The sequence below is a fragment of the Oryzias latipes genome, chromosome 20, assembly GCF_002234675.1.
Source record: "Oryzias latipes chromosome 20, ASM223467v1".
NCBI classification, from domain to species: domain Eukaryota; kingdom Metazoa; phylum Chordata; class Actinopteri; order Beloniformes; family Adrianichthyidae; genus Oryzias; species Oryzias latipes.
This window is the reverse complement of record NC_019878.2, coordinates 3,827,102-3,840,807: the sequence shown is the minus strand read 5'-3', so window position 1 is coordinate 3,840,807 and position 13,706 is coordinate 3,827,102. Positions and strand designations below refer to the sequence as shown.

The 13,706-nt window shown below is 43.2% G+C and overlaps 1 protein-coding gene across 1 annotated transcript in view; it reads left to right on the top strand.

The window, feature by feature from the left end:
* Positions 1-13,706, top strand: part of lyrm4 (LYR motif containing 4) — a 42,063-nt gene that overhangs the window by 1,197 nt on the left and 27,160 nt on the right. The window contains exon 2 of the mRNA XM_004080814.4: positions 9,541-9,661. Within this exon, the coding sequence (XP_004080862.1) occupies positions 9,541-9,661 (121 nt within the window). The remainder of the gene's footprint in view (positions 1-9,540; positions 9,662-13,706) is intronic.

Genomic DNA, 13,706 nt, shown 5'->3' with positions numbered 1-13,706 from the left:
TGCTACGAAAGTTTCTACAACCGTTGTTGGGCTCTATGTACAAAATGCGCACCCGCTGAATGTGTTTTTAAAGTTAACTCTAACCTTAACCAGGTCAAACTTTGACCAATTAGGGACTCCGATTTTGTAGTCGCCCTTGTTGTGGCTGGCTGAGTGCTTTGAGCTTGCATTACTTTTCCTCGCTCCTGGTCACCTCTTCAATCACACCAGCTCTTTCCTCTCCCTTCTTGTGGCTTTGGACCAGAACTTGGGGGCTGTTCCCCAGCCTAAGCCGGCTCTTCCTGACCACATCCTTCCCACGGCTTCGTTGTGTTTAAGCTTGCTGATGGCCTGGTCAACGGCCTCTTCGGCCTTCCATTAGGGCTGGGCGATATGATTTTTTTATTCGATTTCCACCCCCCCATACATACACACACTTAAGGGAAGCAATAAGTACAAACTGCAGACAACTTAAAGCAAATTTTGCTTTTATTTAATCAAAAGCAAGACAAATGTAACCCCCATTTCTGGTATGAATAATAAATAAATGAACACACTCTTGGAATCAAAGTATAAGATTTTTCTTCTTCTCTCTCCCTTTTGCACTTGTGTTGTTTTATATAATTTTCTTGTTTTATATAAATTTTGTCTTCTCTTGTTATTCTACACTTGTTTTCACTTGTCCAAAATAAAAAGGTTATTTAATTTAAAGTCCCAGCTGTGTTTTAAGTCACACTTTGTAGTTTAGACTAAAAGGAGACAAACATTCACCTCAACAGTAGCACCATTATCTAAAGGATTAACAATGCAGCTCATATCTGGGGTCTAAGGTTTTAATTCAATTAAGAAACCCCGTCTTCGCAGCAGGACTCGCGGTCAATACCCCCCCCCCCCCCCCCCCCCCCCCGCAGCGTTGCAATTGAATACCGGTACAAGTAATAATTACAACGCAGTATTCTTCATTAACAAATAACAGTAACAAATAACTAACTAATGAACTAACTATATAGGTGTTGTAGAATGAGTATGTGTGTGTCAGGGCTCCAGACTAACTTTTGTATCTAATCTATCTATGACTGGGAGAAACAACAATATACAGCTTTTGTAGATTTTTTCCCCTACTGGACTGATTAAGTACCCGATGCGGTGATTTTTCAAAATAAAACATTTCTCAAAATCAAAGATAGTTCAGACTATTAATAAAAGGAGTACAGCATTGAATATTTCTTCAGCGAACCGGCCTTCTTCCATTCATTTTCTTAACCCGCTATAACCTATGTATAACCTCTTCCATCCTTGTGCTGCGCTTGCGCCAAAGCGCCCCGACTACTACCGTGTCAACCTGCTGCTATGATGACCGTATTTAGCGCTCTCTGTGTTGGACACAGGAGGAGCGCGGGGGAAAACAACTCTGAGCTACAGAGGATGTGAACAGGTAGAGAGGAAAAGCAGGTAGAGAGGCGGGGGAGGGGCTATTGGCTGCAGTTGGCTTTAAACTGTCAGAGAGATGGAAATACGGGCGTCAGATTCAGACGCAGCTTTCCCTGCGGGAGTTGAAGCAGAGACTTTCTCTGGGATGATTTTATGAACTCAAACTTGGAAACATGATTACCAAGTAGAACTCTTTAAAATAATAAACCTGATCTCTCCACATTCTCCGTGTCCACCATGCACTGATAAACACAGACATGCAGCGATCAGACCATGACGTTAGCTCGTAGCTCCGCCCACACGCGACCGCGATGTCAGCTTTAAAGAACGCAACTTCTAAGAGGAGGGGCGGGGCGGCAAACCCCCAACAGCAGGTTAGATGACAGAACCCATTAAGCGTCTCAACCTGGTGCGTTCACGGAGCTTCAGAACATAAGACTTCAACGGCCACTCAGCCTAACGTAGTCCGCTATTATATATTCATGAGGGGAAAAACCCGCCGAACAGACCCTAAAACCGCCCAAATTATGCATACCCGCCCAAAGCCATTTTTACCCGCAAATTTAGAACCAAAACCGCCCAATTGGGCGGAAAACCGCCCAATCTGGCAACACTAGTTTTAGCCGTTTGCCATACCGCCGTGTGAAACTAAGGCTACGGAAGCTCTGGGGAGCCAAAAATGTGCCATTACACAAAAACTCGATTTAGTTATTTTTGAAATCGCCCGTAACAAAAAATTAGAATTCATTAATTCAATCGATTTTTCACCCAGGCCTACCTTCCATTTGCGTCCGGTTTGGACAGGTGCCTTAGTGTTTCTCACAAAAGGGTCGGTTGAGTCTCTCAGCTCAATCACAAGCTTGGCCTTCTCCTGTCTGTAGCCTAGGCCCATGGGCTTCAGTGGCAGCTGGAGTGTGTTTTTCCCAAATAGGCCTGTGTTGGAAAGACTTCGAGGTACGCCAAGCCTCTTACGTATGAAACTGTAGGCTTTGGCATCCATCTTTGCCACTGTGGATGACTTAATCTCACTCAACTTCAGGGGCCACATCAAGCGCTGAAGGAGGGTAAATTGACAGCACCACTCTCTGAATTTCCCTGGAGATGGCTCTTGTCAATCCTCTCCAGTCCAGCTATAAGCTGGAGCCTGATGGTGGCAGGCAAATGGGTGTCGCACAGATCAGCCTCATACAGTCTTCCCAAGCTTCCCACTGGTTGCTCAGCCAACAATGGAACTCTTTCTCCAGTCAGAGATGTGGTCATTCCTGACCCCCTTCCAGATCGAGAGACTGCAGGACTTTGAGGGTTTGATTGTCATTCTGGCCCATCCGAGGAGATCTTCAAAAGAGAAGAAAAGAAGAAGAAGTCTATGGGATTTTAGCTTCTTCTAGTGTGGAACACCCCCATATCTCTGGAAGTGACTTACTTCAGTGTTTTTCAGCCAGTGCTGTGGTAACCCGGTGTGACGTTGAAAACCATCCATCCATCCATCCATCCATCCATCCATCCAATAGACTTCATTAAGAATGACTATGTATTGTTAATCCAGATGACATATTTGTGCCTTGTGATTTTTGTTTTTTTAATCAATAAAATAAAATAAGGCTAAATTCCAGAATATTTTAATTTTGTTGAGGTTCATTTTTCCCTTTTGAGATTCTATTGGATTATTTTTTAATGCTTCTGACTAGGCCTTTTATTTTGAAGGGTGTGTGTCTCTGAAGTGGTTCAAGATCAGCTTCATCCAGAGCAGCAGAGCCTTTCCAACATGTTGGTTGTTTAATTAAAGAGGTTCCAGGATCCCTCATTCATATCCGAGTTTCCCAAAAAACACTAAGCCGTGACGGAGAGCAAAGGTCAGGGGGGTTTGATCCTGCTCTCTCGCCACACCTGTGTGTGTGTGTGTGCTTGCTTGCTTGTTGTGGTGTGACCTGAATATGCCAGACGTTGCTGGCGGCTGTGTTTTGTTGTTGCTCTCTTTGACGGCAGAAGCTCACCTCTTCCTGGGAGGAGAGGCTCGGTTTGGAGAGAGGTGAGGGAAAACATGTAGGGAACAGAAGTCAGATGAAAGATTCAAGATTTGATCTGCAGAAAGTCGCTGCCGACACCGATGCTGACAGGAAGCGCTCTGACTTTTAGCTTGCAGCTGCAGCTTTGTCTGTTTCCACACAGTCAAAAAGCTGCTGCCTCTGTGTCCACAGGCTGGTTCAGCTCTGACACTCAGAGCTGGTTTGCAGGAAAAAGCCTCACATGACCCCAGAGCCGAAACTTTGTCTCTAAACGAGGAGCTTCTGAGGATGAAACCTGCTTCAGGAGCAACCAGGCACTTTCTTATCATCGTCTTATTTCTTCTATAGTTGTGGAATTGTGTCCCTTTGATCAGGAAATAATTCAGTGAGTAGAAATGATCTCAAATTAGGAAAGGATCAGTTTGAAAAACCAAAAGCTGGAGCAACATAACAGTTGTCTCATTTTTACTCTGATTACTGCTGTGCTTTTCCCTTCTATCAGTACCTTAGATATAATGTTTCTTTTCAGAGCTTCTGGATTTCCCTTTGTCCCTTTTGTCCCTTTGAGCCGGCAGTTTGCCCGTTCCCATCAGGGCTTCAGAACCTGGACTTTCCTCACTTTTGCTGCTCTGAAATGCTTTTAGATCTCTCAAAGATCAACATCAGAACAGCTGGATCCAGCAGGATCAGTGGTTGGTACTACTACCTTTGTTTGCAGAAGAACCTTGGGTGAAATGGAAACCCAAGGAAAGATGGAGGAAGCTGAGGAGTATGGGGGGGGCTGTCAGAAGTAGGTCATCTCTGTGCAGAATCATCAGCAAAGTGTGATTCAGTGTTTCATGTCTTAATGGGAGTCTTTTGTCTCAGCCTGTGATGTCGTCATCGGTGCCTCCTCTCCGTCCTCTTTACATCTTCACTCTGCTATCAATGACTCTCTGGGGTGGGAGGAGTTCAAACGCAGAATCATCCTCTCTGAGTGTGTGTACTAAAAAACTGTCAGCTTTTCACAACAGACAGGCCCCTGATGAATAAGTGATTGGAAATCCAGATTCTCCCCCCTCGTCTTCTTCACGTCACATCTTTCAAAGATCACACGACTGAATTCCCTCTGAAGTTCCGGAGGCGAGACACGGCAGAGGGAACCTCTCACGCGCCGCTTTAACCCTCTCGGAGAAGGAATCAGCTCGATGTGGTGAAGAAGACGAGGGACGCCAGGGCTCGACATAGCCATTTGTCCGCTGGCCCGGTCCTGTTTTTCGAGCAGTGCGGACCACAAGACTTTACTTTTCACTTGTCCGCTCGGGCCACTAAAATATTTAACGGTTTATATATTCTTCACCTTCTTCAATAAAGTAAATTTTGCGAAAACGTGTAGATTTACCTCGTCTTCATAATTTAGTTTTTCTGCTAGTCCTGTGTTCAGACTTCAAGGGTTTCTATGGGAAACCTTTCATCACTTCTCCTTCTCTCCCGCCTGCGCGCGCTCGGCTTTCACTGCCGAGCACCACGCGGCACGCGCTCACTACTTTTTTTTTTCAAACTTTATTGAATGTAACAATTCAATACAAAACAATCTTAAACAGCAACAACGAAGGCACAAGCCAGTGGGTTATTATTACATTTGATTATAAATCCGACACCGTCACTGAAGAGAGACTGAAGCATGTCAGAGATGTGGAAGACATGGCAGGAATAGATAGGAATATGTTGGATGGAGTAGTGGGTATAATTAGTAGTATGGACAGCAAGATATTTAATGAATGCATTGAAGATGAAACTGTATCCACTAAGCTTTAAGCTGAATGTCAAAGAATCAAAGGCAACTCCAAATACCTGAATCTCAGACTCAAATGCAGTAGAATGTTAAACTACTTAATTTTGTTTTTCTTTACAACACTGTAAGCAGTAAGTATTTCTAGTTAGCTGAATGATCTCAGTTAGACCTGCACAATATGAGGAAAACTCGCGATATGCGATATCAGAGATTAAAATTGCGATAACGATATAATTTGCGGTATATAAACAAACAGCAAAATAACCAAATAACCATTCCCAGTTTAAAAATTATACTCCAAATGACCCACGTTGACATAGGTTACAAACATCTAACATAACAGGGCTCCATCTGATTGGTCAGCAATGTGAAGGCGTCCATCCGATTGGTCAATTGCATTAAGGGATTTATTTGATTCGTTAAATGGTTCAAGCTGCCATTAGATTGTTTTAACACATTTAAGGTTTATGATTTATTGCGCTATTTGCCGTTAGAAGCACAATGAAAACTTCTGAACTAGTGTTACCTACTACACTGCAGCGCTCTCTTCAAAACATCTGAAACAGACTAGAGCAGATTTAAGTTTGATATGCTCTATTTTCAGTCATTGAAAAGTGTAGAAATAAGTGATGTCACCAGAATGCACCAAATTGCACCATATTAAAAGTTTCCGGGGGGGCATGCCCCCGGACCCCCCTAAAGTTGCAAGCACCTGCGAAGCGGCGGGTCCCGCTATGCGCGGTGTCGGGCCAGTAACTTTCAGGCAGGGCCAGTAAGTTTCAAAAACTACTGGCCCTGTGGGCCAGTGCAAATTTCTGGGCTATGTCAACCCCTGGACGCTCCTTCAAGAACACAAACCCGGGGAGAGTTTGGAGTCACAGACCTGAGGGTTCTGATGGTTTGAGAAATGCTGCAGATCCAGCTTAGTGGACTTGTGGTAGAGCGTCTGCCCCAGGACTGGAGGGTCTTGAGTTCAAATCCACTGTCAAGTCTTACTAAAGACCTTCCTGCATGACACTGAGCATTAAGGGATTGGATTGGGGGTTAAACCAGCAAGTGGTTCCCGAGGGCGGCTCTGTCTGAAGCTCACTTTCCCCCCAGGGGGTGGGTCAAATGCAGAGAACAAATTTCACACATCTAAGGGCGTGACGGCAAATAGAACGTTAACTTAATTCGTGGAGACTCCAGCAGCTTCTGGTTTAGAGTCTCTGCCTCCATGATGAAGACAGAGTTTCATCCTGATTCATTTCTGGTGAGATCTTTCACGTAAATTTCCCAGTTTCACTTCAGAAACCACTTTTCGGCCAAGCCACGGCCACATGATGGACACAGGAGGACAAATGTGTCTTTAACAGTTTAAACAAACTACAACCATTGACTGTAAATGAGAAATGGACCCTCCCCCCAGTGTCCCAAACAGGAAGTACCTGCTGGTCCCAAGAAGCCAAAATCCCATAGACTCAGTCTTACTATTGGTCAGAGTAACTATTCTTGGTCTAACTTTTTTTTTAACATCTTCTTGATGATCCGAATTTCTTTCATGATCATTTTGCTGCAACTTGTAAACTGACCAATCAGATGCCTCAAAAGTATGTGGTTTCACATTGAACATCTGAATCCTTTGACAGATTCTCCCAGCCCACTTTCAAGTGGAAAGGGTGTGGCCTTCCAAAAAGCTCTCTCCTGATTGGCCAGAGTGGTTGCCAAAGAAATGTTGAACCAGACCGACTCGGCCCAATCGCTGCTAACTGACGTCGTCTGGTTTTTAGTATAATATGGTGATGTCTGTATCACAGAGAAATGGTGGGTTGACCTCATTTGGTTGAAGCAGGAGGTAAGTCATCTTTATGGATGACATCACTCTCACTCGGCCCTGCTCTCAAATGCGGTCAGTGACTACAGCGGTGCTGATTTAAGTTAACCAAAGACTCACCTAAGAATAAAAGTACATTTTTATCGTTTTGTTTTTAGCTAGAACAGCTTTAACCGTCCATCTTTTATAGTTTATTCCTTAAGTTTTAAAGTAAAATTTTTCTGCATTACTGTAAATATTTATAAAAGCCTTTACAGAGTGATGAGCTCAGAATAGGTATATCAACAAAGACCAGAAAAGCTGAATGACGGAACAGTGACTTTGATGTTTTGCTCACAAGCTAACGGTTTTAGTTTATCAGAGCTTTCATGAAAAAGTCATTTGTGTGGGGAGCACGAGGAGTTGCTGCTCATTTAGCCGATAATCACAGCTTCATACCACCGCTTCTTATTAATCCTATCATAATTCTGTTTTTGCAAGCTGAGCCATAGCAGAATAAACCCAGCTGCATTGTGGGAAATGGAGTTTTGGTTCCAGCCAGAGAACAGATGAACAACTACTGATGTTTCCTGGCAGGAGCCGCTGATGAGGAGTTGATGGTTCGTCACAGCTGGCAGGAAAATCTCTGACAGGAGGTCCATCCATCCTGGTTCTGTCAGAGCCGCCTCATTCGGCATGTAAAACAGAACCAGTAAAGTCGGAGCAGAACTGATTAACGTGAGTGATGAAGGATGATATGAGGAAGATGAGTTCAGACTGAGGAGAAGGTCAGAGGAAGGAAATGGCACATGAAGAAAGGCAGAAAGGGAAGGAAAGACATAAAAGGAGGGAAAAGGTGTTACCGAAGTAAATATCATGATTTACATGTATTTACTTATCCATGTAAAAAGGAATGAAAGGCTCAGAGATGACAGAAAAACACAGCCACCAATCTTTTCCCAAACAAAAAACATTAATAACTTGTGCAGGCTGAAAATCCTGCTGATTTCTGCTGCTATTGTGAAGTATTAATCTAAAAGACAAAAGCTCCACTGTGTGACTGGCTAAATGTGGATTTGTTTTCTAGAAAATTTTGTCTGCTTTTTTTCTATCTGGGACATTCCTGTGTAGTAATTGGAATGGGCAGGAATGTTATCAAATCTCCCCACTTTATCGGGTTTGGTTTGCTTTCACACACGGAAGTCTGGAGAAGTGGTTGTCATTTGAAGACTTCTGTTCCACTCATAGTATGGAAAAGATTGAATTTAACAAAAATAATCGCTACAATTCAAAAAATCAACTACTGAAAACGCCAACCTTGAAAACTGCTGTCCCCCTAACTTACCGACTTTCTACCACACTCTCTTGGGGTTGCCGGGACCAATCCAAGCTAGTGTCGGGTGAAGGTGAGCTGCACCCTGTAATCTCAAACCCTGGATGGGTCACCAGTCCATCGCAGGGTCACACAGAGACAGACACACACTCACAATCACAGATCGGGAAGTGACATGTGTGCCGTCTATAAACGTCATACGTCGGTGGTACATGCGTAAAAATAGTCCATGAGATATAAAATAAGTGGATTGGTCGTGGAAAGCCACAAATTTGTGTATGCATCTCGCTATATCACTTAATTGTGTAAGATTTGCATAATAATTGCATATAAACTACGTACAATACACGAAAACTGCATAATTCTCCACCAACCGAAAATTTTGAACAGCTCAAAACCGAATTCACGTAAAGACCCATCGGCCGAAACCCTCAACGGATATCTGCGCGATTGACGAATGATAAACGCAACAAATACTCATGAATTACGTATGTCACGCATGCATCCCAAAAGACCTCCATTTCATACTTGGAAAATGCGCTAAATGTTCGTAGTGGCTGTGTGACACGACCTGAAGGGGAAATGAATCTTTCAAAATGACTTGACCAGCTGATATAAACCACAGACATGCAGGAAATCCGGCAGTAAGCTCTGTATTCGTGTGATCGACTCTTATCCTGCGATAAATTCACCAAAGAAGAATCTTGGCATTAATGCTGCTGGGTTCATCTCCTACAGTATTTACGGGTATTGCATCCTTATTTTCCTGGATGTCATGCAGAGCAGAACTAATCTGAACCTTGATGGTGTTCAAACCGCTGCAGGGACTCGGACCTTTTCTATGCTGTTGCTGTTAAGAATGGAGCTGCTGTCACTGCAGTCAGACGCTTTGTTTTTCAAAGGCGATCCATAGAAAAGACGTTTACCTTTTCTTCCACCGATCTTGTTTGTTTCATGAAACTGCCCTTGGGTTTGCTTTGCTCTCATCTGCACTAATTTGTCTTTTTGTAGGTTTTCCATCCCCGTCCAGCTCCACACCTGTGGTGTTCATGTGTTTGTGTGTCGGTTGTTTGCTCTCTTAAAGCCCTGGGAGGCTTTCAGCGCCTCTGCAGCACATATTTACAGTTTTTATTACCTTATGTCTTCCCTTCGTGCCTCTTATTGCTGATTTTTCTTTCTCTGTAAATGGATTGGAACGGAGCTGAAGTGTGTTTTTGTGTTGCAGGACCTACGCGCTGCGGCGGGTGCGCGATGCCTTTAGGGCCAACAGGAAAGTAGAAGATCCGAAAAGTGTGGAGCGGCTGATGGAGGAGGGAAGGCAGGCACTGGCGCTGATACAGAGACAGGTGTGACAGACACGCACACAATAAAAAACTTGAGGTTTTTCCCAAAGTGTGGAGCTGGCAGTGTGTCCACACACGCACACACACACACACACACTTGGCCTGTATGGAGATGAACACCTGTGAGCTGACTGACCACCTGTCCTGCGCACACTCGGTCTCATTATCGAGACGACCCGAGCTAATCACCTCACTGTTGCTCACTTTGTTCCCATCATGCACCAGAAGCCTCTCAGCCAATCCCAGCGGAAGGATGAGAGTCTGTCTGTCTGTATTTAAAGCAGACTCGCACCTGTCAGTGTATGTTCAGGTAAACCAGACACAAAGCATTCTCTGGTTATATTCCACTTTAAACACACATTTGCACAAAAACTAAAAACAGCAAACAAAATGCACACAAAGAGGAATGCATTTTCCTAATCAACATAGAGATGGTCTTTTAAAGACGCAGGTCTGGTCTTGGTTTAACATTTGGATGGTTTTTAGAGCGTGTGGTCACCTGGCCACAGTCATGCACTGCAAAAACAGGCCTCTTAGAAACCAGTCAAAGTCTTGCGCCACCAGCAGATTTTCTTTCATTTAGCAAACAAAAAACTGCCAGTGAGGAAAGAAAAAAGGTCTTACCAAGAATTCTTATTTTATAAAAATTCTAATGTTTTCTTAAATTATTTTGCTCTTGAAAAACTTTCATGATAATTTTTCTTGAACGACAGAAAATCATTTCTTCAGTGTGTGACCTGAAGGGTAAAGCAGAGTTTCAAGATGGCGGCTCTCACAAGATTTCTCCATAAGTTTAAGACCCGTGGTCTAAAGAGATTCCGCTGCAGAAAGTTATGTTCTGGTTCCACCTTAGTACTGATGTATAATATTAGAGTGGTTCAGGAGGGCACTGACAGATCGGGACAGGGCTTGCCCCAAATTGAGCTTGACCAACTAAAGTTAAGCGAGACTTGTTTTAAGTCAGAGTTTTATTTTGAAGAGTAAATGCTCTGATCTGGTTATCTACCGCCAGAGAAACACAAGAAGTAAACTCAAGGTGACAAAATTAAGTTGTGCTACTCTTTCAAAATTACAGATTTTTCTGAATTCAAAGCTATTCCAGTAGTAGGGGTGTAACGATTTTTTTGATTAATTGATATTCCTATTATCCAACCAGATCGACCTGACAAGTTGTTGATGGAATCAAATCGACCTAAACCATCAAAAAGAATCGCTTCATAATGACATAAATTGATATTTGGCGACATTTGGATTGAGTCATGGTAGGTTTAATTTACTGTAACGTAAAAACACCAAGTGCATCACAGCAGAAAACACACACGTGATGTCATTAAAACAGATCTGTCCATCATTCCAGTTCAATGTGTGGACAGACTTTGAATAAAGTCATGTGACCATCCAGTGTCTAGAATGTTCTAAGAATGTTCCCTTTGGCTTCTTTGGATGGAAAAACAACAGTGGTGAACTTTAGCAAACTAACATGTGAATGGATTTGACATTCATTCTAGTTTACTTGTTTGTTTGGACACAGATTTTATTTACACTTGATGATCTGGAAGAAATCCAAGAATCCAGAAAACTTCACTGTTCAGTAGCAGGAATTTCTGTCTGAGTCTCACTGCTGGAAGTTTTGGATAAAGATGATCTGGATCCATTTAGGTCAGAGAATAGGATCGTTCAAAATGAACCAAAATCGACTATGAATCGGATCGACAACCACAAACTATCATGTGAGTTGAAATGTTGCTAAATTGAGTCATTACAGCTCTAGTTGGTATTATGAATTCTATGCTTGCAATAGCAGCATGGCGTGTAATGAACAACCAGACAGCTGAAGTCTTTTTAGCCTTCTCCGTCCCAGGCGCCTTTTCCTTTTGAGCAAGATGCTCCTCCTGTGCTTCCTTATGTGTGTGTGTGTGTGTGTGGGGGGGGGGGGGGGGGGTTGTGATTTTCGTTCTTGTTCTTGTCTTGCTTTTGTTTTTTAAAACTGAAAAATGTTTTTATTATTAAAGAACTTTCAGCTACTTTAGTTGGAAAAGTGTGCTACAAAAAAAGTTTGATTATTTGATTTAATTCAAATGGAGCTCATTGATCTGCATCTCTGACCTTAAAGCCAAGTCCAGGAAGATGAGCAGAAAAGACAAGTCTAGACAATTCTTGAGAGGTTTTCCCCTCAGCTTACCTCATCTTTAAACCAGCGTCCAAGCGGGCCATGTGCCTTTCAAAGGAGCACACATGTGGGAAAAGTTCTTCTTCAATTTTAATTTCAATAAGTCCAAGTTTATGCCTTGGTTAGTAATAGACACACACACACACACACACACACACACACATCAGGTAGGCTAGATTGACATACAGACAGGCATGAGGAACCAGCGAGAGGTCAACTGACAATCTGGCCCTGAGTGGGAGAATGAACTGGATCTTGTTGCTGTTGACATTGTGATGGGTAAACTAGCTGCAGGTGAGTGGGAGGTGGGACTAGTTGAGGAGTCAGAAACTCTGACCAGCTCATGCAGATAGAATGACACACGAGGAAATGACAGGAATCCTGACATCATTTTTCCTTCTCTATACAGCAGGGAAAAAAGTATTTAGTCATGCACCAATTGTCCAAGTTCTGCCACTTAAAAAGAGGAGAGAGGCCTGTAAATTTAATTCATAGGTAAACCTCAACTATGAGAGACAACATGAGAAATGAAATTCAGAAAATCACTATCTGGTTTTTAAAGAATGTATTTGTAAATTATTGTGGAAATAAGTATTTGGTCAATAACAAAAGTTTAACTCATGGCTTTTCTTTATAACTTTTGTTGGCAATGACAGTAGTCAAACGTTTTCTGTAAGTCTTCACAAGGTTTTCACAAACTGTTACTGGTATTTTGGCCCATTCCTCCATACAGATCTCCTCTACAGCAGAGATGTTCTGGGGTGGTTGCTGGGCAACATGGACATTCAACTTCCTCCAAAGATTTTTTTATGGAGTTGAGATCTGGAGACTGACCAGGCCACTTCCGGACCATGAAATGCTTCTTAGGAAGCCACTCCATTACCCGGGCAGTGTGTTTAGGATGGTTGTCATGGTGAAAGACCCAGCCATGTTTCATCTTCTATGTTGATGAAAGGAGGTTTTCACTCCAAGTCTGACCATACATGGCTCCATTCATTCTTTTCTTTACATGGATCAGTCGTCCTGGTCCCTTTGGTGGAAAACAGCCACAAATCATGATGTTTCCACCCCCATGCTTTACAGTAGGTCTGGTGTTCTTTGGATGCAACTCAGCATTCTTTCTCTTCCAAACACAAGAAGTAGAGTTCTTACCAAAAAGTTCTATTTTGGTTTTATCTGACCATAGGACATTCTCTCAATCCTCCTCTGGATCATCCAGATGATCTCTAGCAAACTTTAGACGGCCTGCACATGTTCTGGCTTTAGCGTCTGGCACTGCAGGATTTGAGTCCCCGGCGGCGGCGTGTGATGGTAGCCTTTGCAACATTGGTCACAACTTTTTGCAGTTCCTTTACTAGGTCCCCAGTGTGGTTCTGGGCTTTTTGCTCTTCAATCTTGTAATAATTTTGACCCCAGGGGGTGAGATCTTGCAGGAAGCCCCTGATGGAGGGAGATCATCAGTGGTCTTGTATGTCTTCCATTTCCTAATAATTGCTCCCACAGTTGATTTCTTCAGACCAAGCTGCTTACCTTTTGCAGATACAGTCTTCCCAGCCTGGTGCAGGTCAACTACCGTAATTTCCGGACTACAAGCCGCTACTTTTTTCCTGCGTTTACAGCCCTGCGGCTTATTCAGTGACGCGGCTAATTTATGGATTTAATTAGCGGCCGCCATGTACGTACTTTCGACCTCAGTGAATAGTTTGTATTCTTTATCTAACAGCAAGCACAAGACATTTATATTCAACACACCTCTAAGCAGCCAAACAGCATGGACTTGACTTCAGGTCTTAGACACTTCAGTCATGGTTCAACAAAATGAAACACGCATGCCCGGCCGCATCCCAGAATCCTTTGGGGCCATTAGACCCAACGTGC